Source organism: Pteropus medius, unplaced genomic scaffold (genome assembly GCF_902729225.1).
Source record: "Pteropus medius unplaced genomic scaffold, Ma_sr-lr_union100, whole genome shotgun sequence".
Taxonomy (NCBI): Eukaryota; Metazoa; Chordata; class Mammalia; order Chiroptera; family Pteropodidae; genus Pteropus; species Pteropus medius.
This window is the reverse complement of record NW_024349225.1, coordinates 15,099,887-15,124,848: the sequence shown is the minus strand read 5'-3', so window position 1 is coordinate 15,124,848 and position 24,962 is coordinate 15,099,887. Positions and strand designations below refer to the sequence as shown.

The 24,962-nt window shown below is 60.4% G+C and overlaps 2 protein-coding genes across 3 annotated transcripts in view; one reads left to right on the top strand and one right to left on the bottom strand.

Annotated features, from left to right (window-relative positions):
- Window positions 1–3,781, bottom strand: part of GPA33 (glycoprotein A33) — a 20,377-nt gene extending 16,596 nt beyond the window's left edge. The window contains exon 1 of one of the 2 annotated variants that reach the window (XM_039881547.1): window positions 3,362–3,781. In XM_039881547.1, the coding sequence (XP_039737481.1) occupies window positions 3,362–3,392 (31 nt within the window). In that variant the 5' untranslated portion in view covers window positions 3,393–3,781. The remainder of the gene's footprint in view (window positions 1–3,361) is intronic. The other variant, XM_039881548.1, reaches the window with a different exon arrangement.
- A 3,396-nt stretch (window positions 3,782–7,177) lies between these two features.
- Window positions 7,178–24,944, top strand: STYXL2 (serine/threonine/tyrosine interacting like 2). The gene is made up of 5 exons (XM_039881545.1): window positions 7,178–7,287; window positions 14,117–14,211; window positions 17,031–17,262; window positions 18,519–18,736; window positions 22,047–24,944. Exons 1-5 carry the CDS (start codon window positions 7,178–7,180, stop codon window positions 24,818–24,820), a joined length of 3,429 nt encoding a protein of 1,142 aa, XP_039737479.1. The 3' UTR covers window positions 24,821–24,944.
- Window positions 24,945–24,962: the final 18 nt, after the last annotated feature.

Here is a 24,962-nt window from a genome sequence, read left to right as displayed (position 1 = left end):
CAGCAGACCTGGCGACGGGGACGGGTGACGGTTCCTTAAGCCTGCTTTTCCTCCCGTCCCAGTGTGTAACTCTAAGCCGAGACAGCTGGCCAGAATCCCCCAGGGAGCTTCCAGGCTCAGAGAGGCGCCCAGATCCTACCCTGGGGTTCCGACGGCGGGGTCCGGGGCAGCCTGGGTGCCCTCATTGTCCCCCCCAGGTGACCTGGGGCAGGAGGGTTGCCAGCCACAGCCCCCTCCCCTCTTGGGCTAACGTTGCCGGCCACACCCCTCTGAGGCTGGGCGCCCCTGGGGCGGTTAAGCTTGATGGCACTGCTCCAGGCCGCCGGTCCCCAGCACAGGAGCCCTCCGGTGACCACTGAGACTGGCGATCAGGCTCCAGTGGGTGTGGCCCAGGCGCCAGGAGGGAGCCCGGCCCAGGGACTAGAGTGGCTTCAGGGCTCCCAGCCCTGGAGCAGAGGTGGGAGCGGCGGGGGGCATCTTGCCACGTGCGGTGTGGACAGGCCAACGGAGCACTAGCTCTGACCTGAATGTCCCCTCGGGCCCAGGCCTACTCCCTCATCTGAGCCTCTGCGGACGTGCACTGTGAGGCTGAGCCCTGTAAGCCTCACGGCCAGGTCACTCCACGACGCTGAGGCATGCAAGTGACACTGGGCTCAGCTATGCCACACTGCAGGGCAGGCCCCAGGGAGTCCCCGAGAATGTGTGACCAACAGGAACCGGGTACTCCAGAGTGGACAGGTGTAAGTTGCAAGAGGTTAGCCAGACAGTCCACTTAGGGAAAACGGCCCTGCTGGGTGGTGGCTCCAACCAGTGTCCCCCTGGTCAGTTCCTCTGGTGGCGGAAAAACATTCCCCGAGTGGAAGATCCTCAGTTTTGGGCACAAGTTGGGGCATTTTTCTAGCAGTTGCCGGGAGTGGTGGTGACCTCGGGCTGGCCCACAGCGACCTTCCTGGCACCTCAAAGTCTGGCTAACCTCCTGCAACTTACACCTGCCACACGAGCGAGGGCGGCCGTGCCGGGTGCTGGCTGCACGCGACTCACGTGCCAGGCGCTGGCTCAGGATCTTCCCGGCGGTGACTGCACGTGCCGCCCACGACGCCTCAGGGGGCCGTGTGCGCTGCACGCTGTGGGCCACCCTGCCCGTGTCACGGGCGAGAAACGGGTTTGAGAGGCGAAGCCCTTCGCCCTCTGATTCGGGGGGCCAGTGCCCCTCAAGGGCCCGTGACGGCCGGAGGGCCTGGGAAGGATGGAGGGACGGATGGTGTCGGGCCGCGGCCCGTCAGGCTGGGCTTTCCTCGTCCCAGGGCTGTTTTAAACCCTCTAACGCACCCCCTACTGTCTGTGTGGGGTGACCCGATGTTTGCATCTTCTGTCTCCCCGAAGTCCACTGGGACCAGGGCCTGGCTCGGCAGCTTGGTGCTGCTCTGCCCAGGCCGTGGGCGGAATCTAAGCACCGGGTTCGTTCGGATGGGAGAGGAGCAGGGCGGAGGCCGGCAGCCCCTCTGGGACCCGCCTAAGCGCCGCCACCTCCTGGGAGCCCTCCCTCATTTCCCACTCCCTCCTCTGTGTCCCCTCAGGAGGCGTGGGCTGCCCGCTTGCTTTTGGGTTTGACCTTGAGGGCCTTCACTGCTCACTTGCACATGGCAATGGCTGTTTCTTCCCTAAATGCTTCCACTGGCAAATTGTCCACCCGCTCAAGGCGGCCACCGAGCCCGGCCCCCTCCTCTAAGGTCTGAGGGGAGGTGGCGAGCCTTGGTTCTGGCCTGGGGGGAGAGGCGGGGGGGGGGCAGAGACACACCCCGCAGTGCCTTGAACACCAGCAGAGAACTGAAGACCTGGTTCCTCTGGCAGAGCTCACCCAGGGGTCACATGGCTTCTCCCCGGGGAGGCAAGCCTGTCCCTCCGGGCAATGCACAACTCAGGCCACTTTGGTTTGGGGTATTTCCCTGAACCCAGATCCCTTCTTTTTGCTCCGGCATGGGTTGCAGCCGGACTACAAATGCGGGTCGGGGGAGGCGGGCACGGGGACATCAGCCCAACACCTCTGGGCCTCCCTCCCCACGCCCGCTGAGATCCGAAGGCTGAGACAGCACCCCCGTCGCTGTGGTCGTGCAAGACCCTCACTCCTGAGGCGCCTGCATGAGCTCTGTGCTCCACAAGGAGCTGCTTGGGCGAAGAGACAAAGGCCTCTCGCCGGGTCACGGGGGCCCCTTGGCCTTCACTCAGGGAGATGACCTGGCCGGTTGGAGCTAGTCACCCTTCTCGAGCTCTGTTTCCAAGCCTCCACCCCACCCCTCCCCAGCACCCAAGGGCCCCACGGCCTGGCGTTGAGAGGTGGGGAGGTGAGGGAGTCGAGGAGCCAGGGGGCCTGGGAGAGCCGCCCTGGGCGGGCGGGCCGGCAGCCAGTGGTCTCGGGCTTTGCCAGTGCAAGTTGGAAGGTGAGCCCTAACCAGAGCCGCCTCGGTCCCTGTCCCAAAGCCAGAGTCGCATTTCCTGGTATAACCTTCGCCCTCGCCCTCTCTCCCCAGGCCTGTGGAGCCTGCGGTAGCTTCTAGATTGCAAGCTGATGGGATTTCTCAGAGTAAACGTGCTCCTGACATCCCCAGCCCACACCCCACAGCCTCCCTCCCACCGTGCCCAGGAGCCTAACCCCGAGCCTTCCGTCCCAACTTGGGAATCTCCCAGTGCCCCGCACGGCGGCGTGGCTGTTTGGTGCGGAGTCAGGATCTGGTTGTGTACCGCTCGCTCCCTCGTTTCTGTCTGGGGGTCCCCATCTTCCGGGTTGTCAGAAGAGAGTCAGAAGGCCAAGGAGCTTGAGCCCTCGGAAGGGACTGCTTTTCTCTTGCTCTGGGAATGGTGCTGGCTAAGCCGCAGTGCCTTTCTGCCTCAGTTTCCCTGTACGTGACACAGGTGTCAATACTTTTACCGCTGCTTCTCTCTCTGGTTTTAAGGAGACGGTTAAAACCCTAAGTAGTGACTGTGTCTACGTACGTACATCTGGATTTTCCAGGACAAACTCAGCTTCAGACACTTCGTCCCAACTGTCAGAGCTTGTGTCTGAGCCTACGCTCTGATTTGGGATCCGAAAATATGGTCTTGAGAATTTATGAACTTTTCATTCCAGAAATGGGCCGGGATTTTTTTTTTTTTTTTTTACTAATATGCAAATAAAAACCATTCTGATTCCCGGTGTCGGACTGGAACCTGCCTGAACCTGAACCTGAGGACAGAATGTGTCGTTCTGCCCAGCAGGAGCACAGCTGTGTCTCTAGGCCACTCTGTGGGGAGGCTCTGGGAGACTCAGAGTTCAGGGCCCTGTGTCGCCCACCCCCGGGCAGCAGACAGGGAGGGCGTCACTCACCTGCACAGAGCGTCCACAGCGCGAGCTGCATCCTCCCGCCGCGGTCTGGCTTCCTCTCTGCCTCACGCCCAGCCGGAGTGGTGGAACCCAGACAGGCCTGGGCTGACGGGTCACAGCCACCGCGGCCTCTGGCCTGGCCCGCACGGCCCGCCCCACCGCTGGACTGGCAGGTGAGCTCACCTGTGCTCCACCTGCTGCACCGAAGGCCCCCACGGGAACCCCCTCCGCCTCCTCTCGAACCAGTAGCTCTCCTGCCTTTTCAACCCTTGGCAGGCGTACAAAGTCCTGGGCTTCTCGGAAAGGTGTGGGCTCCTGCTATAAAGGGACAGGAAATTGCCACCCGGTGATAAAAATGGAGATCGCAGAGGAAGAGTCTGAGGACAATAAAAGAGGGGCGTTTCCCTGATCACTGAGCGACTGCACCTTACAGAGCTGTCCCTCTCCTTCCCTCCCCGTGGACGAGCCCCGCCCACCCTGCGACAGAGACCTAGTCATGACAGGACAGGACGTCTCTCCCCGCTGACCGCCTGCTCGGGAGATGACAACACAGGTAGCCAAGGAAGACAGCCTTCGAAACCCACGAGCCCCTGGGCTCAGTTTGCTTGGAACTGTCCCGGTGTTAAAACAAAGCCCCCTGGCCCTGGAACCTGGGATGGCTGGTCATCGACTTGAAGAGCGAGCGTGCCACAGGGAACGTGACCGGGGGCGTGGCACAGAAAACGACCCCGGGCCAGGGGAAGGGGCCCCGCCGTGGACGGACCGGGAGGTCAGACGGACCGGGGACTGCCTCGTGCGAACAGTCCCGCGTCTCAGAGAAGCCCAGCGGCTTCTCCAAGGCTGCAGCGAGGCAGTGGTTTCTGATTCTGGGCCAAAGTCAAGGGCGGAGAGACCAAGGAGAAGACAAAGCCCTGAGGCCCCTCTCGTCCCGAGGTCCCCTCCTTGTCTCTTGGCCTCTTTGTGTGTTGGGTCATCGCGAGCCTGGTGCTTCTCTGCCTCTTCCTGCCCCGTTCCACTGTTAATACAGACAATAAAGACGGATCCTCTTTAAATGGTGCCGGGGCTGCCATGCCAGAGGAGCGGAAGCATCTCGCACGACTTGTGCCTCAAGTGTCTGAGATGTTAAAACAGGGCAAAGTAGCCTTTAGACCGGGCTGAGGGCAACATTGTGTCTCAAAGGACTGTTCGCAAAGATAACCGGAAATCAAGAAAACACTGTTCAGCATTAGCATCACTACGTTACGTCATCGGCACCAGTGGCAATGCCTTCCTGCTATGGACGTGACTGTCCCCTGACCTTCCCCTGACCTTCTCGCAAGCACCCCTCGCCTTTGTCTCCTAAGGAACACTGATCGGGCTTCTGCCTGGATCCGTGCGTCCCAGCCGGCTGCTCTAGGTGACCTCGAACGAATGCTTGTTGCCTCTCGCCTCGATTGGCCTTTTCATTTTTAAGTTAACACATCCAGGCTTCACCTAATAATTTTTCTTGCAAGGCTTCCCCAGGGGATTTGTTCATTAAAAAAACAATTATTGAAACCTACCACGTGCCAGGCGTGGTGAGGAGTACGAAATCGTCCTTGAGGGCAAATGACAGTGGGCTCTCCCTTCTGCCCAGTTCCACCGCCAGCATTTTGTTTCACATCGATGCATCGGATCACACACAAAATTCAAAATAACTCTAAAGAGAACACAGTGTAAACGTCAGTCTGCTCCCAATTCTGTGTCCTAGTCACCCCGGTTCCACTCTTCCGGGTCAGCTGCTTCCTCCCTCAGCTTTCTAGTGTGTGTACATGTGCGTGCATGCATGTGCATGTGTGCGTGTGCGTATGTGCATGTGCATGTGCGTGCATGCGTGTGCATATACTCTAGCACTTGTTCTCAAACACAGTCTGTCGCCTAGAAGATCTCTCCTATATGTGGCTTATGCTCTGAGTCAGACATTACTTTGCACCCGGAAGTCAGACTTTCCTGCCCGAGGACTCCGTCCAGCTGTCCCCTCTGCAATGCCTTCCCCTGCCGTGTCCGCATCATAAGCCAACGTGACCGCTGACAGCACGCTCGGGTGTGCTCTCTCCTCCCGTAAGGCCTCCCCTGACGTCACAGCCGGCAGGCTCTCTCCCGCCCGCAGACCCACGTGGCACGCGGGGTCGCTGTCCGGCTGCCAGCTGCACTCTGCCTTGTGTCTGAGTTATTTCCAACCTGTGTCTCATTCCTCCTAATAAACCGTGAGCTCACTCATTTCTTCTGCCAATTTTTAATTATGCTACGTGCCCGGCATTGTTCCATCATTCCACCTAGTCAGGGAGAAGGGTCATTTTAAGCACATAATTATGTAATTACTAATTTTGGTCAAGTACAGTGCCTGACACATAGTAGGTGATGAGAAGATATTTGTGAATGGGTGGATGGTGGGTGGGTGATGGATGGGTGGATGGATAGATGGAAGGGAAGAGATGGATGGGTGGGTGGGAGGATGGATGAAGGTAGGTGGGTATAGGCGCAGAAGGCGTGGGGTGGGGCTGCACTATTGGGTTACTGGACTTTGCTGTGATGGTGGTACAGGGTGCATGATGAGCTCATCTGGAGTTTATGAAGCTCATGGAATAGTCAAGGTTGCCACCTGACTATCACCAAGGGCTGTGAGTGTGGGGATTTTGGAGGGAGGGCACAACCGTCCAGTCTGCCCTCCAGAGTCTGACCTGGTCACAGGCACTGCCCACCCTTCGGTCCCACCGAGTGCTCTCCCGACATCTGTCCGGCGTTTCTCCCCCGCCCCCTTCTGCCAGGTTCTTGGCTCCAGACAACCTTCTGGAGGGACTTTGGGTAGGCAGCCCCGGGAGGGGGTATGAAGAGAGAGTCTCTGTCCTTCCGGCCGCTCCCTCTGCGGTGTGCGAACTTGGCTACCAGAGCCGGTATCCAGGGACTCGGCCGGAGGGAAAGAGTTAAGTGGCCCTGCCTTCCGCCAGAGTCCTGAGCCTCCATGCCTTCCCAGAGAGCTGCAGGCTCGGCCAGAGGCTAAATTTAGAAGGCAGCTAAGGTTTCCTGTTAACAGCTGTCCTGCCCCTCAGAGAAGACACACGGAGGAGAGGACAAGGTTGGTCCCTGTCGCTGGTCAAGGCTCTGGCCATTTCATCCGGTCCCCAGTCCTTGGGCGACTGCGCCTGGCCGTGGAGATACAGGCGGATAAGCGGTGAGTGTGCTTCTCCCGTCAGTGTGTCCTGCGGGCTGGGACTTAAAGCCAGGGGTGGCAGGTCTGTCTGTCCCGAGATGAGAGTCAGGGCCCTGCCACGTCTGGGACCAGCTCCCAGGGACTTCGCGTTCCTGAATGGACAGACGCGTGGCGCCTGGGCCAAAGGTGGTCACTCCGGTGGCCTTGGTCGGAGACCCCGAAGAGAGCCAGCTGCCCACCGCCCCTCGCAGAGGCAAAGGGCGTGTGCGCGCGTGAACAGAAACACCTTTCTGGTCTGGAGAATCCATGTGCTTCGACCGCTTTAGCTTTTGTTCTGGCAAACGTCTGGTTCCCCGCCCCGCGCTTTTGCTGGCATCTGTGGGAAGAGACAGCTGTCACTTCTTAAATCTTGTGACTGCAAGGTGGGGTCTTTACAAAGCTGGGGGGTGCGTCTTGGGGTCCCAGGGACAGTGTCTGGGCCAAGCCTGATTTGGCTTCCCCCCAGTAGGGGATTAGCATGTGGTGACCTTCCCTTTCCTGGTTCCAACGAGGTGACACGGCCAACACACCCCAGCCCCCCGCCAAGCCTCCGGGACCAGATCCCTTAACTGCCGTTTTCATGCCAAACTTACAGAGGCTGCTGGGCTGTCATGGCGACCGGCGGGGACCCCGAGGAGGAGCAGGTGGTCCCGAGCGAAGAGGACGAAGTAGACGTGAGGGCCGTGCAGGCCCGGTACCTCCGCAGCCCCTCCCCCAGCCAGTGAGTGTGCGCCGAGCCTCACGCTGTCCCGTGTGGCGGGCTGGGCGGGGGCAGGACACGAGGCGGACCCCAGGGAGCCTTACGTTTCCTCATTCGACACACGTCATCGAGTGCTTTTCATGTGTCACACTGTCCGGAGGAGGCAGATGTGACAGCAGAGTGAGCGTGAGAATGAGTCGGCGTGCCTGGGGTCTAGCGCATGGTGGGCCAGGGACAGGAACAAAGGGACTTGGGGGCACGCAGGAGGCTTCCTGGAGGAGGTGATGCTGGGCCTGGGCCTGGAGGGGTGGCAGGCGTCTGACGGGGGTCCCGGAGGTGTCGCCCGATTCGCCAGGACTGAGGCTGGGTCTGGGGGCCGCAGAGCACAGACTGCGAGAGGAGGCAGCGGGGCCAGAACGGGCATCAAAGAAATGCTTAGTTGCCCGCGAAAGCAGCAGTGTGTCCGCCTGCCCATTTTCTTCTGCCATAAAGGATAATGAGGGACTGACTTTTAATCTTAGCTCTGTTGCCAAATTTATGTGATGGAACACTTTAATTCTTGAGCCTGTGTCCCCTCGTCTACAAAAAGGGAAGGGAAGACTCAACTGGAATGTCTCGAGGTAACTTTACCCCGAAGTTCCAATGAATCTGCTTCGCTTTTTCTCAGTTTTCCTGGAGTCTTGCCGGCTCCCGCTTTTGGGGGCTGGAAAGGGTTCCCCACTAGAGTGAGGTGGGAATAAGGGCGAGAGCTTGTCACCCACGGGCCCAGACGCTTTGTCCAAACGGAGCTTGGGGACTTGTCTTTTAAAGTCCGATGTTACTTTCCCACTTAGAAAAACCATCAGAGTTGAGACTTGAAATGTACCCCTGCCCCTGTGCCCTCCAGACGAGGCGGAGGTGGCTTCGTGCCTGGGTGGGCGATGGTTTGTGCAACAGGTATGGTCACGCCCTCCGCCGTAGCCAACGGACACTTCCTTCCCACTCGAATGAATTCCAGAATGGGGAGCCGAGGCTCCTTCTACTTGCCGACCCTCCATGTTAAGGCACAGCTTCTGAGAGGCTGTGCTCAGCAGCATTAAGGGAACACGGAGACCCCTCAGGACACGGGGGCCCCTCAGGAGGTTGTTCCGGGCCGGGCCGAATGTGGCCATTATGCTCCCACTTGGATCCCCTCGGTGAGCGGTCAGCGCGATCTCCCGTGGGGCGGATGGGAAAGGGGGTGCGTGAGCCCAGGAAAACGAGCGGCCGGCCGGCTTCGCTGGTGTGGCGTGGTCTCAGGCACCGCACACCCCTTCAAGCAGGTGACGTCCGTGTGCCCTCGCCGTCCACTCATGGGACGCATTTACGGACTCCCAAGGGAGACAACCCCAAACCCCCTTCCCAGCCGCCACGTGTGCTTCGAACACGGGGCTGTCTGGCGGGTAGGCGTCTTCTCCCCAGGTCTGACGGCGGCACCTCCTGTTGTGGCGGGGGTGCCCGCAAGAAAGCGCCTGTTTGATAAAGGGATGACGGGAGAGCCGGCCACCACCAGTCTTCGTCGCTAAGGAGTCGTTGAGCGACGTGTCTGCCCCGAAGTGGGGAGATCCCCAGACCTGACCTCGACTCGGCCCTCGGCGTGGCGTTCCCGCGTCTGCTGCCCCCGTCGCTCGCTCCGCCCTCCGTGCGTGTTCCCCTGGTCTGTTGTCCTCCATGGCCACCTCTGAAGTGACGTCGCGGAGTGCGTCGTCCTCAAAGGCTGGACAGCTTTTGCAGATGGTGTCCCACTTCTGGACACTTGGGTTTCAAAGGCTGTTTTAAAGAAGGCTCGTGGTTACTTTAAAAATATGATCTCTTCAGAAACGTAATAGGTTTCTGATCTACACGGACCAGACGACTCTGTGAGTCAGAAACCACGCCCGAAAGTCCTTTCTTAGATATGACTTTCGATCCTGATTCATTGCTTTGCTTCCGTCCACGTGCTTCGCTCTCTCGGCTTAATGGCAGTTATCTCGAGAGCTTTGCCGAAACTTTAAGTTTGAGCGGGACGTCTAAGATGCATGTTGTAATTTCTCGTGTAATTGTTCAAAGTTTCACAACAGAAGGCATCACTAACGAGCTAACAAAGGGACGATGCGACCGTGAAATATCGTCAATCCGGCGGAAGCCAAGAAAGGAGAGAAAAAGGCGTATAGAAAAAGGAGAGCAAATAATACAAAAAAACAACAAATCATAAATAAGAACACGGTAGACTTAAACCCAAATAGATAAGTAATTACGTTAAACACAAATTGACTAAACACTGAAGTTAAAAGACAAAAAAATTGTCAGACTCAATTTTGAAAAGCCACATATCGCTTACAAGAGATACACCTTAAAAAATAAAGATATACAAAGGGTAGAAAATTTACAGCGTTCCGGTTACAATGGCTCGTAACTTCAAGACGTGGTGGCGTGAAACGACCGTTTTATTATGCGTGTCACGGGGAACCCGTGCTGTGGCTTGTCTCTGCTCCAAGACGTCGGGCCTCAGCTGGAGGCCTTGAGGCCTGGGACGGCTTTGAGGCTGGGACCGGCGCCCTAGAGGCACCTTCACGTGATGCTTCGTGACGCTTCGTGAGGGGACCTCAGCGGGGCCGCGGGCCAGACGCCTAGCGTGGTGTTTTCAGATGTGTGGGCCAGTGTGGCCTTCCTCTCGGCCGAGAGCTCGATTCCAAGAGATAAAACCTCGGAGAACAAGACGGAAGTGCGTCGATTTTCAAGCTGTAGCCTCCGCAGTCACAGAAGGACCAGGAGGTTCAAACGGAGGCCGGTCGACTCCGCCGCCGTGTTGGGGGCCCCAGCATTGGGGGCACGTAGGGCGGGCAACACTGTGGCCGCCTCTGGGAAATGCCAAGTGCCACGATCGCGGACACTCACCCTTTTCTGTCGCCCTTTACGTCTTTTCTAGTTGAAGTTTATTTCTTACTCCGACTTTTCAGACCTGCCTTTTTCAGGCCTTTGCCGTGTCCCAGAACTCCTTGGTGATGCGGTCAGGCCTTTCTTGTGGTGGCATCGCCTCCTTTACCTTCAGAGGAGTTTAACTGTGCCCTGCTTGCCTTTGCTGCAGTGAGGTCTGAGTGGCCGGCGTGACAGCTTGGACGGGAGCCGGGGCCGTGGGGTGGCAGGCCTAGGTGTCCTCGGGAACGAGCGCCTCCCATCTACCCTTTCTCTGTCATATTTCTCTTCCCGTGAAGATTTTTCCACCTGTCCTTTTAGGGAACCTGCTGGAAGCAGCTGGCTAAAAATCGTTTACCGACTTCTCTCCTTCCTCGAAGCCCGAAGTTCGCCTGTGTGGTCGCTTCCTCTGAAGTGAATGACCATTCAGAGGGAGCTCAGAAACCTGTTCCTCTTCTGCAAAAGCCAAACCAAGAAAGACACCCCATCCTATTTCCGAGGGACTCCTGGACAGGAAGTGGTCAGCAGTCGGGGGGTCTGGGTTGAAGGACTCCAGTTCCGCTTCATGGGTGTCTTGACAGCCTGTCCAGTCACGGCGGTGGCTTTCCAGCCTTGCCGACTGTGGGACAGACATATCACTTGGGTCTCAACTCGGAGCACATGATGAGGTACGCAGAAATTTTTAACAAAGTTTCACAAAATTATCCTGACAATGGGTGATGCTATTCCATGTTTCCTTTCTCTGCTTCTGTCCAGCTGCTGGGCAGGGCCCACTGAAGTGCTTTTACGATGCGCTAATGGGTCACAGCCTGCGATTAGGGGCACAGCCTGCGATTATGGGGCACAGTCTGCGATTTTGAAAAGCACAGGCTGAAAGAAGCCACAGCAGCCTTCGCTCTACTCAGCAAGTCCGTCGAACTCCGCTTTACGTTTCTCTTTCAATTCACCCTCGAGGCTTTTTAGCTGCTTCCTCCTGACCCGGCGGTGAGGGGTATCAATCCCAGAGCCCCTTTCCCTGCCCACCTTTCTGCACGGCCAGGCCTTGCTGACTCTAACCAGGGCGTGAGTTGGCTCCACCGCGTGGGTGCAGGTGGCGGCACAGGCACGGTCATAAATCAGACTGTGCGGGGGCGCAATCTCGCTGACCTTGTCGTAGAAGCACAGCCGGCGTTTGAGTCTCCCCTCCTGCCCGCTTTCTTCCTTCAGTCCTGACCCTTCGCAGCCACCAGGGACCGGCTCCTTGGCCCCTGGACGTTGGTCCTTTCGGGGCCTGCCCTGTGCCTCCTTTATAGACTTGCCGGCCGTGTCCTCACCCCACGGGCTCCCATCTCCTCCTCTCCTGGCAGCTGGCTCACGAAAACGCTGACCTACAGCCTGCAGGCGACACTGGGCGACCTCGGGCTTTGTTTCTTGGCCTCTCGTTCTGCATCTGCAGCTGGGGGCTGGCGAGGGGGCTCCTCAGAAGCGTCCCGGGCTGAGTCTTCATGTGGAATCCCTCAGACTCGCTGGCTCTTTGGCTGTATGTCTGTCTTCACCACGGAGACAGCCCAGATCCAAGGGCGGTGGCCGTGGCCCCTACCACTCAGCAGACCCTTTAATCCTCCGCAAGAGGAAATGGCCAACTGGCCGCGCAGGCCTCCAGGATGCTGTACATCTTGGCCTCAGCAGGGCAGAGTGAGCAGGTGCACAGCAGAGCCAGGCCCCTGGTTTTGCTACTGGCACCCCAGGAGCACGATGCGCAAGGGGCTAATACTCGACAAACGCTCGTCACTGATTGTCGCAGCTGCCACGTCCCCTTACATGTTATACTCTTTAGGATAAAGTCAGCCAGTGAGTCGCGAAATACCTCTCAAGCTGTTACTCTGTGCCAGACATCGTGCAGGTGCTGGGAACCCAGCGGTCATCACAATGCCCAGCCGTGGTCCTGCCTCAGAGGGGTCTGGTGAGGGAGCGGGCATCTCTCAGACGACTGCCCAGCGGGGGTGCCACAGGGATGGTGGACGGAGCGGCAGGAGGTGGCCATCAGGGAAGACTTGCCTGCAGACGTGATGATTGGCCTAATTGCTGAAAGGCGGGAGACGAGGGGAGGACTGGGCATCCGGGCAGCGGAAATGGCCTCCTGCAAAGTCCCCGGCAGAGGGAAACATGACGAGGATGCAAAGCCAGATGACCAGGTCCCGTCAAGGAGTGAGGCAGAGGGAAGCCGATGCGAGCTGAGGCCGGGCAGGAGAGGGGGCCAGAGACTGCAGGGCCCTGGACCCCAAGGCGGTGTGTGGACACCTGGCCTCCTGCCTAGCATATTCCTTCCCTGCATCCAGCCACCCATCCGTCCACCCACCGTCCACCTGCTTAGGCGTCAAGCCTGCCCGGGCACCTTCCACATGCTGGAGATCCAGAAGGAGATGAGACCAGCCTTCCACACCTTTACAGAGCTCGCGTCCACCCCCAGCATTCTAGTCTGCACTGCCCAACGCGCTGGCTGGCAGTAGACCAAGGCACCCCAGCGGGGGATTTTTAAAAACTGGGAACCAGACGAGATCCTGTGGGTCTCCATAACGATAACGTAGTTCAGTGACGAGGGTCAGGAAACACATCACCTCCAGATGTTTAGAAGCAACAGGACAATGGACAGAGGTTGCAGTTCTGGGTGAGAGGGCGGACGCCCCCTGCCCCTGGCCTGTCCCGTGCATCGCCCTCATGACCCCTGCACAGGACGATGGGGCAGCTGCTTGAGGAGCCCGGATGGGGCGCAGCGCCAGGCAGGCCGAGGACGAAGGCCGGAATCCACAGCGCCCCCAGACCGCCGGCGGGGGTGCCATTTTCCTCCCTGGGATACTCAGCTGCGCCTCAGGGCGGCGGACGGGGCCGGCGGCAGGAGCCTGAGGCGGCGAAGAAACGGAATGTTATTCAGCCAGAAAAAGAAACAGGTCATTGATTCATGCAGTAGCATGGACGGCTGGCTCTTAGAGGCATTTTGCTACGTGAAATCAGCCAGATCCAAAAGGTTCCACTGACGCCACATTCTGGAAAAGGCCACACGTGGGGACAGAAAGCAGATCAGTGAGGGCTGGGGACGAGGTGCAGGGAGGGGTTGATTATAAAGGGGCGGCGTGAGGGAATTTTTGTGATGGAAAAAAAACGGTACGCATTAAAGCCTCTCTCTCTTAGCCTTGCCGGACCTCCAGGAAAGACTAAGCGGAAGGAGACCCAAGTCTTACTCAACGCTGGAAAAGGGGGAACCCCCCGGGGGGCACGGACTGCTGCAGTGTGGGCCCACCCCTGTTTCTGCCCTGGGCTGGCCATGTCCCTCCAAGGGCCCCCGGTCACCCCTGCTGATCTCTTTCTGGGAAATCGCCCTGAAATTGACCTCGGTCGCTTTTGCATCCCTGGACTCGGGCAGACGCTTGTGCGCGGTCAGAATCAGGGTGGTGAGCTTGCACACGCCCGCACGCTGCCCCTGGCGCTGGCCCTCCCTCCCTCCATCCGCAGCCCACTCCCTTCCGAATGATGATACGGGCACGGAGGGCCTGGTGGTGGCCGCTCGGCCCGCCAGCCCCACGAAACCCTGGCAGAGGCCCTAGTACCAATACCAGAGGAACAGGGGCCAAGACAACAAATGAGCAGCAGGCCGTGCAAGGGCGGGGGCGCGGGAGGGACAGTGTCTGCGTGAGGGCGAGTCCCTCCCGGCCGCAGGCGGCCCCCTCCCCTCCGCCGCCCAGACCCCCATTCATTTCATCAGGCATCAGCTCAGTGGGCTCCAACTCCGGTGTGGAAACAGGCGGCCGCAGAGCCACAGGCACCCCACGGTCCCAGGCCCCCGTCCCCCCTCGTCGTGTCCCTCGGTGGCTGGAATCAGACCCAGGCTGCTTGTGCAGAAGGGACCCCTCCCACGCGGATGCTGCCCAGAGTCCTCTCACCTGGTCCCCTCGTCCCGCAGGTACTCCGTGGTCTCAGAGGCGGAAACGGAAAGCATCTTCATGGAGCCCATTCACCTCTCCTCCGCCGTGGCGGCGAAGCAGATCATCGGCCAAGGTAGCGATGCCGTCAGAGGCCAGGGCAGGGAGCGTCGGGGAGCCTCGGGTCACCTGGGGACCCTCGGCAGGGGCCCGGGGAGGTGTCGGGGGCCTCGTCTTCCCACTGCACTAACGAGGAGCTGATCCAAAGAAGGCAGCTCTGCCGACCGCTCCTCACCCACCTTGGGACAGAGGCGTGAGTGCCACGTGTCAGTGCAACACCAGACGGGCAGCTCTGCTCCGCCCCTGGCGCCTCCCACTGGGTTTTCGGTGAACCTCGGGGGCCCTGGGGTGGCTGGTGCTAGAGAGGAGCCGCGAGAGCCAGGCGGGGGCCAGGAGCCTCAGGGAGTTCTGAGGGTGGGGGTGGGGGCTCCAGGTTTAGATCTGCGTTTCCGCTGGTGCTTAGAGGTGGTGTCCAAGCGGCCCCGAGTGTGGGGGAGGAGGACGGGGGTGGTGGGAGAGATGTTAATATTTGCACAGTAAATTTTGAGGCAGAAAACACGACATTTCACTCAAGGATACGCATCCTAATTGGATGGACATTTTTTTCCTGATCGGTTTTAGGAAAATAAACTTCCATGGTTTTTATCCTCCCCTCTCTCCTCCCTTTGCCCTGGTGTCTCTCCCAGTTGTGGTGCGGGTGGGGGTGGGGACAGGGAGCCCTGCTGGGGACTCCGGGTGCAGACGGCTTTCAGCTTCACCCGGCATCCGCTGCAGGGGCGTCGTGACCCCTTTCCTGGCCTCTTATCCTGGGAACCGCACAGGCTGCTCCTTCTCCGTGTAGCCCCCGGTCTCTCGAAGTCCCCTGGCCCGGTGAGCCCCACCAGAGCCCTTGGGGTAACTGGTTCTCCTGTACCCCTCACGAGGGACCAGAAATTCTACCTGCCGCTGCGTGTCGATCTGGGTGCCCATCTTCTCAAAGAACTCTCTGAGTTCTGTTTTCTTTGCGCCCCGCTTGGGCCTCTGTCACCTCATCCAAGCCCGGCGAGGTATCTCCCCGCCCTCGTCCTCCCCCGACTGCCCCAGCACTGCCCGCGTCTGCGAGTTCTCTCCCCGTCCTCGTCACCGAGATGTGCCCCAACCTTCCACCCTGCACCCCCTGCTCTGCGCTCCGCTGCTCGGGCCTCTCTGCAGGCTTCCTTCTTGATAAGGAGAAACCCAGCTCTGGGAGTCCCGAGAAACCCGTTTCCTCTCTTCGAAAGCTTCACTTTCAAGCCTGTGGGATGCTGTGGACGGTCAGCATTCCGGCCGCAGCCTCGGGCTGAGCAGCACCTGCTTCTCTCCCGGGTCTCGCCTGTCGTCCCTGCTCTGGGGCGCTGGGCACACGTTTCACTAGTCTTCGTGGCTGAAGGGCGGCAGGGAGATTCAAGAACGGTACAGAGAAAGGACAGCGTTGCCGGGTGACGCCGTGAACCGTCGCCCTGCCCGCCGGGGATCACAGGGGTGAACACGGACGTCGCGAGCCCTCAGCGTCTCGAAAGCCGGCGCGTGCGGCACATCCGCCGGGCGCAGGGGAGGAGCCTCCGGGAGGAGCGGGTTCAAGGGGGGAGGGAGACGGAGGGGGACAGGCTGAGGTGTGGACCAGAGACCCGGAAGGTAGGGGCCGCCGCGGTGCGGGGGGCATTGGCTTTCAAACGGGAAGGGGACACTCACAGCAGCCTCTGCTGTGCAGATGGCCGAGGGGGACACTGCCGAACGTCACGTCGCTGTGAGGTGCCGGGAGTTCTGTCTTTTACCCGGAGTCAAGGAAGGTCTGTGAGCAGGGAGGGGACGGAGAGGGGCTTCGCACGAGCTCTGTAGACCCCGGGAGAGCTGAGAGAGGACACAGCGCGGGCCAGGGCACAGGGACCCGTCATCTCGCTCAACCAGACAGGGCTCTGGGACCACGGAGGGTTCCCGCCTTCTGCGTGGACGTGGGGCCGGAGGGCGTTTCGAGCTGAGACCTGCTGCAGGGCGTGGGCACCTGCCGGCGGTTTGGACGAGGCCGGGGAGGAGAGGGGCTTCGGGGGACCAGGCCCTCCGCCCTGGGAGACCCGGGGCGGCGAGGACATGTTCTTGTATTCCTTCCTAGGGAAAAGAAATGTCTTCCTCTCCCCACAAATTTGATAAATCAGGAGCAAGTAGATGAGGAGGAGGAGGAGATAAAGGTTCGTTCGCGATGTGGGCGAACAGAATTTGAATTCGCTTGGAGTCTGAGCTTTTCCGACCTGATGTCGGAAAGGCCCCGAGCGCTATTTGGAGACGGGAATGAGAGCTCACGGCCCGCCGGCCACCCGCCCCCGTCAGGCGCGGGCGACTCAGACGCACAGGCCGCCCGCTCCGGTCCGGGGAGTCGATGGTAAACGGAGTAAATACGTAAAATAAAGGCGACCGGGAAAAGGGCTGGGGAGAGCCTGGCTCTGCCCGGGTTCCGCGCACCCCGCATGTAGAGCAGTCAGACCAGCAACAGGGAGAGGTGGGGCATGAGAAAAGGCCGTCGTGCAGTCTAGTGGACGCTCCGCCTCGTGTGGCACTGTGGAGCTCTCGGCATGGCTCGGACACACACCAGGTACTCAGGGCCTGAGCCTAAGGAACCGCCCGCCAGCCTTGGAGAGACACGGGGCAGTGAGGGAACCGGTGTCCCTCCACCTCACCCGTGCGCCCACGACGCCCGACCACGCGAGTCCGGGCCAGGGCAGCGCCCTCCGCCGCCCACTCGGGCCTTCCCGGGAGGGCCCGCCGCATCGCGGCCCACGCACGGGGTCCTGGCCGCAAACCGGCCCACCGCAGGCGCTCCCCAGGAGCCGGGAAGCATGCTGTCCCTGAGCCTCGGCTGAGCTTGCTGCCTGTCCCCTGCAGAGCTCCGGCGGCGGAGCAGCCGGGCCGAGGCCGAGTCTCTGGGCATGCTGGAGTCCGCCGAGCAGCTGCTGATGGAGGACCTGTACAACCGCGTCCGGGAGAAGATGGATGACAGCGGCCTGTACAACACCCCCTGTGTGCTGGACCTCCAGCGGGCCTTGGTCCGAGACCGCCAGGAGGCCCCCTGGAATGAGGTGGACGAGGTCTGGCCCAACGTCTTCATAGCAGAGAAGTGAGTCTGACCACGGGGGCCGCGACCTTTGTCCTGCCCCTTTGGGTGGCACTCCCCCCACTTTCACCCGGCCCCCGTCACTCCGTCCAGAAACCTGATGACCCCGGCCTCTCAGCCAGGCCCTGCCGGGGGGACGGCCCGACCCACCTGTCCACAGGTGGAGAGCCCCCCACAGGATGCTGGAGGGCTGCGCTTGGGCCCCTGCCCGCGCCCCCCGTCATGCCTTGCCCCTCCGGGTGTCCTCCTGGGGCCTCCCTTCCCGCCAGAGCCTTGCCACACACCGTCACCATCGCCGTCACCCCGTGACATCCCCAACGACCATACGATGGGACATTCAGAGCCACAGTGGTTTTCATGTGTATTTAGCAACATGAGGAAATGTTGGCAACGAAGGATACATAGGCTACAAAACACGCGTATGCAGGATGCGCTGAGTGAGCCCTACGCAGATGTGCGGGTGCCTTTGTGTGGGCAACAAATTAGCAACACACGCGATAAAATGTTAATAGCACTTCTCTCTAGGAGGCGGTTCTACTTTTATTTTCTTCTTTGGGTTTCTTTTGAATTCTACAGATCTCCCAGAGGAAACATACATACATAATCAGGGAGAAAAAAGTAATTTTATCAGCAGATTCCAGAATAAGTCTGAAAGCGACGCACTCACACCCTGCTCCTTCAGGGTCTTGCCTGTGCAGATGTGGCACCGACAGGCTAGTTTGTGAGCCTAATTTCTGCTGATCCATTGATTACCTGATGAGCTGTTCTCCCGACATAATTGCCCATCTATCCAGAAGCAAAGGAGGGACTTGGGGCCCCAGGGGGACAGTGGGGAAACAGCTTCGAACACTGGGTCTTGTCCTCCACCGGGGCAGTAATCGGTTGCCTAGAACTTGAATCCCAGAGCCCAGTGCCGAGTCCTGAGTGATCTCTGACTTTTGAGTCTTGACACGTGTTTATTCCCCAGGCGTGCGACTCGAAGCTGGAGACCTGCGGCCCATCCGAAGGGTTCCTGACACACCAGTCCCATTCTCCCCATCCTGCCCAGGGCCTGTGCCTTCTCTCTCTTGCTGGGGCGAGTCCCCCGCCCCTTTCGAACACCACATTTGCAGTGAGCCCCAGACACCCTGGGGAGCAGAGAAGGCGGCACTCCTCAGCCGGGGCCCTCCTGACCGGCCCAGGCCGGCTGCATCTGGGGGGGAGGGCAGCTTGCTGGCTCCGACACTGGCAAAAAAGTGTCCCTGCCTCTGTCTCCCCAGGAGTGTGGCCGTGAACAAGTCGAGGCTGAAGCGGCTGGGAATTACCCACATCCTGAATGCGGCTCACGGCACGGGCGTCTACACCGGGCCCGAATTCTACACTGGCCTGGAGATCCAGTACCTGGGTGTGGAGGTGGACGACTTTCCCGAGGTGGACGTCTCCCAGCACTTCCGGAAGGCCGCCGAGTTCCTGGACGAGGCCCTTCTGACCCACAGAGGTGAGGGGGCCCGCCCGCCCTGGGCACTGGACTTCTGGCAGTCTGGGGGGGCACGTGGGGAGCGCTGCGGAAACCTGGCCGTGGCCGTGAGCTGACCCACCCTGCGGAGAGGGGGGAGGAAAGGCCGATCACTCAGCCAGGGAGCTGGCACGTGCGGGCGAGGGACAGGCAGGGCTTCTGGCCTTTGACTCTCCCACTGCAGTGAAGGCAGAAAATTAAAAAGAGAAAGGAAAATGTGAGATGCTGAGTGTGAGGCAGAGAGCGTGGCGGGGACAGTGTGTTGGGGTGACGGCCAGCGCCTTGGCGAGGGTGTTGGGAAGGGGACAGGAAGGAAAGAGCACCGATGGCCCAGGCGAGTGCTAGTGCGAAGGCCCCGAAGAGCGTGAGTTGGGCCCGTGCGGGATGCAGGACGCCGGTGCGGGTGAGCGGTGGACGCCAGCGCGGGCGGGGCCCGTCCTGCGGGAAGGCGAAGGCCAAGGTGCGGGAGTTGAAAGGCACCCGACCTGGGCTTCAGGGAGGTGAGCCTGGGAGCTAAGAGGGGGGCCAGGGCTGGGGCTGTAGTCTGAGTAAGAGCTGAGGGGGGCGGGGTCCTCTGCAGAGGTGACGGAGGAGGGGCTGCGTGTGGCCTGTGAAATGGGGGACTCGGGACAAGGTGTCCAGACCCTGGCCTGGGGTCCGGCCTTGCCATGCTCGCTCTGGCCACCAGAACTCGGCCTTATCCTTAATCCTGGGAGGCCCGTCGTCCTCAACTAGAGACCAAAGACGAAGGGGTCTGACCGTCCTCGAACTGCCGCGGGGGGTAAAACGTTAAAAAACCACCTGGCAAATAATGAGTGTTTTAAAACTACAGCTGTTACTCTAGTAAATAATACTGTTGATGATTTCTGGGAAGGTTGTGGCCTGTGTCACCACTGGCCGGGAAGGGTGACTTCTAATGGAAAAATTAGATAGATAGATGATAGATAGATAGATAGATAGATAGATAGATAGATAGATAGATAGATACATACATACATACATACATACATACATACATATATAGATATATCTTTATATATGTAAAAGGGGAGAAAATGTTTTTCTATATGTACAAAGTTTTATTAAAATGGAATTGATAAACTTTAAGCACGTGTATGCTATATATCTATGACATAGTTTTCTCCCCTTTCCAGTGCTTTTTAAAAATGCGCTCCTTCTGATCACGGTGGACTCCAGTGTGTCTGCCCTGCCCGTCTGTGGAGGGGGTGTGCTGGGCTGCTTTTCCTGGGCTGGGGGGCCTGGCGATTGCCCCCAGGGCCTCAGTGCCTCCGAGAACACTGGGGAGGGAGGGGGACCGGGAAGTGCGTCCCCAGAGACAGGAGAGAGGGACATTAGGGAGTGGAGGGCACAAGGAGGTGCTGGCCAGTGTCCGGGAGCGCAGCATGGCCAATGGGCTGAGAGGTCCCTGTCATGGTAGGGACACTCAGGCACTCCCCCGGGCCTGTCCCCTGTCCCTCAGGCTGCCTCCGAGACTCCTCAGAGGTCCCCCAGGCTGCAAGGAGCACAGTACAGAAAGGCACGGCCCCCGACCTGCCCTCTGCCCGGCGGAGTCTGGCAGCATCTGACGTGCTCGTGAGGATGCCTGGCTAGCTGTGCCCTGAAGTGAGCTGGCTGGTGACTCCCGCTCCAAAGGGAGCAAGTGAGACAGTGGGCCAACAGTGGTAGGTTGTGGCCTGGTCAGCCAGTTAAGGCGAGGTCCTGGGTGAGGGACAGCTGTCCCTGAGCTGGAGGTGGGTGGGGATAAGAGGGTGAACCTGTAGATTCTGCTCACTTACCTCCTGCTGGCGACCACCAGCTCTCGGCAAGAACGCCTTTCAGCATTGTTGGGCCTCAGGTCTCCTTGGGTCTTGCCTTGGTGTCTGACCTCCTATGTGCCAAAGGCATGGTCTTAACTGGCACAAAGATATACTAATAAAAGTCACCCTCGTCCCATATTGTTCGATAGGACTCAACCGATTTAATGAACATCTCCAAAAACTGTTGGCAAATAGGTTGGTGGCAGCCCGGAGGGAGGGCGCCAGGGTCCTTGGCTGCGTGTTAGACAGCCCTTAGGACGAAGGCACAGAGGCGTGGTCATCATGTTTGTGAAGGACGCAAAGCAGACAGGGAAGCTAGGGGATAAATGACATTGGAAGGTAGAGGCGAGAAGCTGAAGAACAGCTTATATCTACAAAAACATCAGTAGGAATTCGTAAAGTTATCCTTACGTCTGAAACATGATACAAGAGACACATGGCAATTAGGAGCGGTTTTTAAAAAGTCTATAGATCTCAGCCGATATAAAAGAAAATTCGAGTTCATTGTGTGACACATCCACCCACATTGCAAGCTTAAATGGCACCATGGAAGGCCCAGGGCCCAGAATGAGGGTGGCGAAGGGACCGCCCTGCTCTGTGGGTCAGCCTGAATCTGAAACGTCTCGCTTCGTCCTGACACAAACTCCTAGGAAATAAACCGACAACATAAAGTTTGACCCAGGAGAGCGTGGCTAGTATAGTAATGGAACAGGAAAGGATGTTTGAATAAGGATCGGAAGATCCAGGATGGCCAGGAAAAGAAAAAGAGAATTTAGCGAAGAATTTGACAGTGACCTCCGCGAAGATCTGTGTATGAAAGGCCTGGTCACTGTCGGCCCCAGATCGTCAGGGCAGGAGCCCGGAGTGCCTGCTGAGGACAGGTGCACTCTGCCCTGACATGAAGCAGCTGTCAAGAAATTAGAGTGAGGGGGGTGTGTGCACACGTGCGTGTGAGAGGGAGAGATTCTGAGCTCCCTGTCCGTGGCAGCGTCCAGCAGAGGCGGGACGAAGGACGTCGTAAAGGGAGTTCTGAAGTTTCAGCTGCGACTTTGGCGCTTTCCAACATCAGTGTCCACGTCCTCGATTCCTCGTTCTCAGCCTCACTCTTTTCTTCCTTCTTCCCCCATCCCTCTTTTCATTTCTCCTCCCTCTGAGGCCCAGTGTGGCAGGGAGAATGTTGAAATGTCCTCCAGTGTTTCAGAAGTGGGCACAGTGGTTAGTTCCTTTCCCCCCACTCTGTGCCCAGGTTCAGACCAAGGAGGGATGTTTCCAAGTGCTCAGGCAGCCTCGCCGCCCTGTCCGATGTCTGTAATCGGGCACCATGATGCTTGACTGGACTGGACTTGGGCTGGGATGAAGGCCAGAGGCCAAGGAAACACGTAAAATTCAGCACATCAAAACAGCGCTTTAAAAAGACGAGCTGCAGGGACGTGCTGTGGTTACATCATTATTTCTTATGCTTTTTTTTTCTCCAGGGAAAGTCCTGGTCAGTAGCGAAATGGGCGTCAGCCGGTCGGCGGTGCTGGTGGTCGCCTACCTGATGATCTTCCACGACATGGCGGTCCTGGAGGCCCTGATGACCGTGCGCAGGAAGCGGGCCATCCGCCCCAACGATGGCTTCCTGAAGCAGCTCCGGGAGCTCAGCGAGGAGCTGATGGAGCAGAGGGACAGGGACCGTGGCCGGGAGGGGGGCGCTGGTGCTGCTGCGGAGGGCGAGGCCGCGGGGAGCACCCTGGGGGCCCGAGTGCAGGACCTCACCGTGGAGGAGGAGGAGGACGACATCGCCAGCCGCCTGAGTGGCTCCTCCCTGGGAGGGGCCAGCCGAGCCTCCAAGCCCCTCGGCCTCGGCGACGAAGACCAGGAGGAGAGGCCATATGAAGAGCGGAAGGGGGAGCAGGGGCCCCCCGCAGACACGGTCCCCCAGGGTGGGCATGACAGGGGCTGGGCCCAGGGTGGGGAAGGGCCCGAGGAGGAGGAGGACGTGGAGCGCATCATCCGGGAGTGGCAGAGCCGCAATGAGAGGTACCAGGCAGAAGGGCACCGGGCGTGGGCGAGGGAGGAGCTGGAGGAGGAGGGCAGCGCCGGCTCCCCCTCGGGGGGAAGACGCATGCGCACAGTGAGTGAGCACAGCACCTCAGACAGCGTCAGCAGCCACGACATCCGCGTGTTGAAGCAGCAGCTGGAGCTGAGCAGCCGGCGCCGAGGCGGGAGACGCGACTCGGCGTCCACCGACAGCAGCTGGGACGTGTGGAACCAGAGGCTGCTGGAGATCGAGGAGGAGGCCTCCAGGAGCTACCACCGCAGGAGCGACAGAGAGGACGCGGGCGCGGGCGCGGGCTCGCAGGCGGCGGGCGGGCTGCGAGAGGACGACCGGGACAGCGTGTCCTCGGAGGCCAGCTCCTTCTACAACTTCTGCAGCAGGAACAAGGACAAACTCAGTGCCCTGGAAAGGTGGAAGATCAAGAGAATCCAGTTCGGGTTTCACAAGAGAGACTCGGAGGCAGCAGACAGCAGCGGTGAGCAGGGCGCAGAGGGGGCCGCGCGGGGGCCCAGGGTCTCGGCCGCCACCCTGACGGCCTACCAGGCCTGGAAGCTGGAACACCAGAAGAAGGTGGGCAGCGAGAACAAGGAGGAGGTGGCGGGGCTGGGCAAGGGGGAGGACGCCGCCCTGGCCAAGAAGCGGCAGCGGCGGCTGGAGCTGCTGGAGAGGAGCAGGCGGGCGCTGGAGGAGAGCCGGTCCGTGGGCAGCTGGGAGGCGGCCAGCTCGGCTGCTGGTGGGAGCCTCCCCCTGTCCGCGTTCTGGTCTGCGGCCGCCTCGGTCAGTGCCGATGGGGACACGGCGTCGGTGCTCAGCTCCCACCCGTCTCAGGCCGGGAGCAACCCCGGCGGGGGCTGGGCCTCCAGCCCTTCCACGCCGCTGCCGAACCTCCCAGTGGGGCCGGGGGACACCGTGTCCATCGCCAGTATCCAGAGCTGGATCGCCAGCGTCGTCAGCGAAACTCTCGCCCAGAAGCAGAATGAGATGCTGCTGCTGTCCCGCCCGCCATCTGTGGCCAGCTTCAAGGTGGCCCCAGCAGCCGGCTGCCCGGGGGACGACCAGGGCTCCGTGCTCAGCGGTCAGAGCACCTCCTCCCTGGGCCTCCCACCCCAAAACCAGGCAAGACCCAGCTCCGACTCGCGGTCCACACTGTCCTGCCACAGCACGCCGGACCCCAGGGCGGACGGCGCGGGGAGCCGGGCGCGGGGGCCCAGCAAGCCCGTCTACAGCCTCTTCGCCGAGCACGTGGACCTGCAGGAGCTTGGCCGGAAGGAGAGGGAGATGCAGCTGGAGCTGAGGGAGAAGATGTCTGAGTACAAGATGGAGAAGCTGGCCTCCGACCACAAACGCAGCAGCCTCTTCAAGAAGAAGAAGGTCACGGGAGACGAGGCCGAGGACGAGGACACCGACAGCGCCATCGGGAGCTTCCGGCAGTCCTCCCGCGGCGATGCCCAGAGGCCGGACGCCGACGCCGGCTCCTCCCTGGCTGCCTCCGACCGCCCGGCGAGCGGCGGCCGGGCCGGCGCCGAGGTGGACAGCAGCATTCACAAGTGGCTCAGCGGCCTGGGGGCAGAGGACACATCCCCTCCGCGCAGCGACGGGTCCGGCGGCTCCCAGGGGCGGCGCAGCAGAGCGTCCAGGCTGCACACGGAGTCCAGGTCCTCCAGCTACAAGTTCTCCAGGTCGTGGCTGGAGGAGCAGGACACCCACGCCCACCGCGACGGCGGCGGCTCGGTGAGGAGCAGCTCGCGGGTCTCGTCCTCCTCCACCCGGGAGGGCAGCGAGACGCACGCCTTCTCCCGGGCCACGTTCAGCGAGGCCTCCGGCTCCCGAGAGGCCAGCCCGGAGCCCTACTTCTTCCGCCGGACCCCCGAGCCCCCCGCAGGGACGGAGTCCCCGGAGCCACAGCGTCCGGACTGGGCCAGGCCCGGGGACCGGGAGGACGCGGAGGAGTCCTCCAGGTCGGACTTCTCCGAATTCGGAGCCAAGAGGAAGTTCACCCAGAGCTTTGCGAGGTCCGAGGAGGAGGGCGAGAAGGCGAGGACGGAGCGCAGAGAGGAAGCGCGATTCGCCTCGGGGCGGCGGGCCCAGCACCGCACGCGCGCCGCCGGGGAGGAGCAGGAGGAAGCGGACGACGAGGCCATCATCGCTGCCTGGCGACGCCGGCAGGAGGAGACCAGGACCAAGCTGCGGAGAAGGCGGGAGGATTAGGCGTCCAGGTCGGCCTGGGAGAGGTCGAGGCCGCAGGGCGAAGCCATACAGCTCAGCGCTGGGCCCAGGGTGCGCTTGCCACTGGCCATCGAGGGCCGGGGATGTGGACAGGGTTCCCTGGGGGGCAGAGGCGCAGTGAGGG

Coding starts and splice junctions, on each gene's coding strand:
- STYXL2 (XM_039881545.1), top strand. CDS start 7,178: ATGGCGACCGGCGGGGACCCCGAGGAGGAGCAGGTGGTCCCGAGCGAA. Junction 7,288..14,116: donor CGCAGCCCCTCCCCCAGCCA/GTGAGTGTGCGC, acceptor CTCGTCCCGCAG/GTACTCCGTGGTCTCAGAGG. Junction 17,263..18,518: donor AACGTCTTCATAGCAGAGAA/GTGAGTCTGACC, acceptor CTGTCTCCCCAG/GAGTGTGGCCGTGAACAAGT.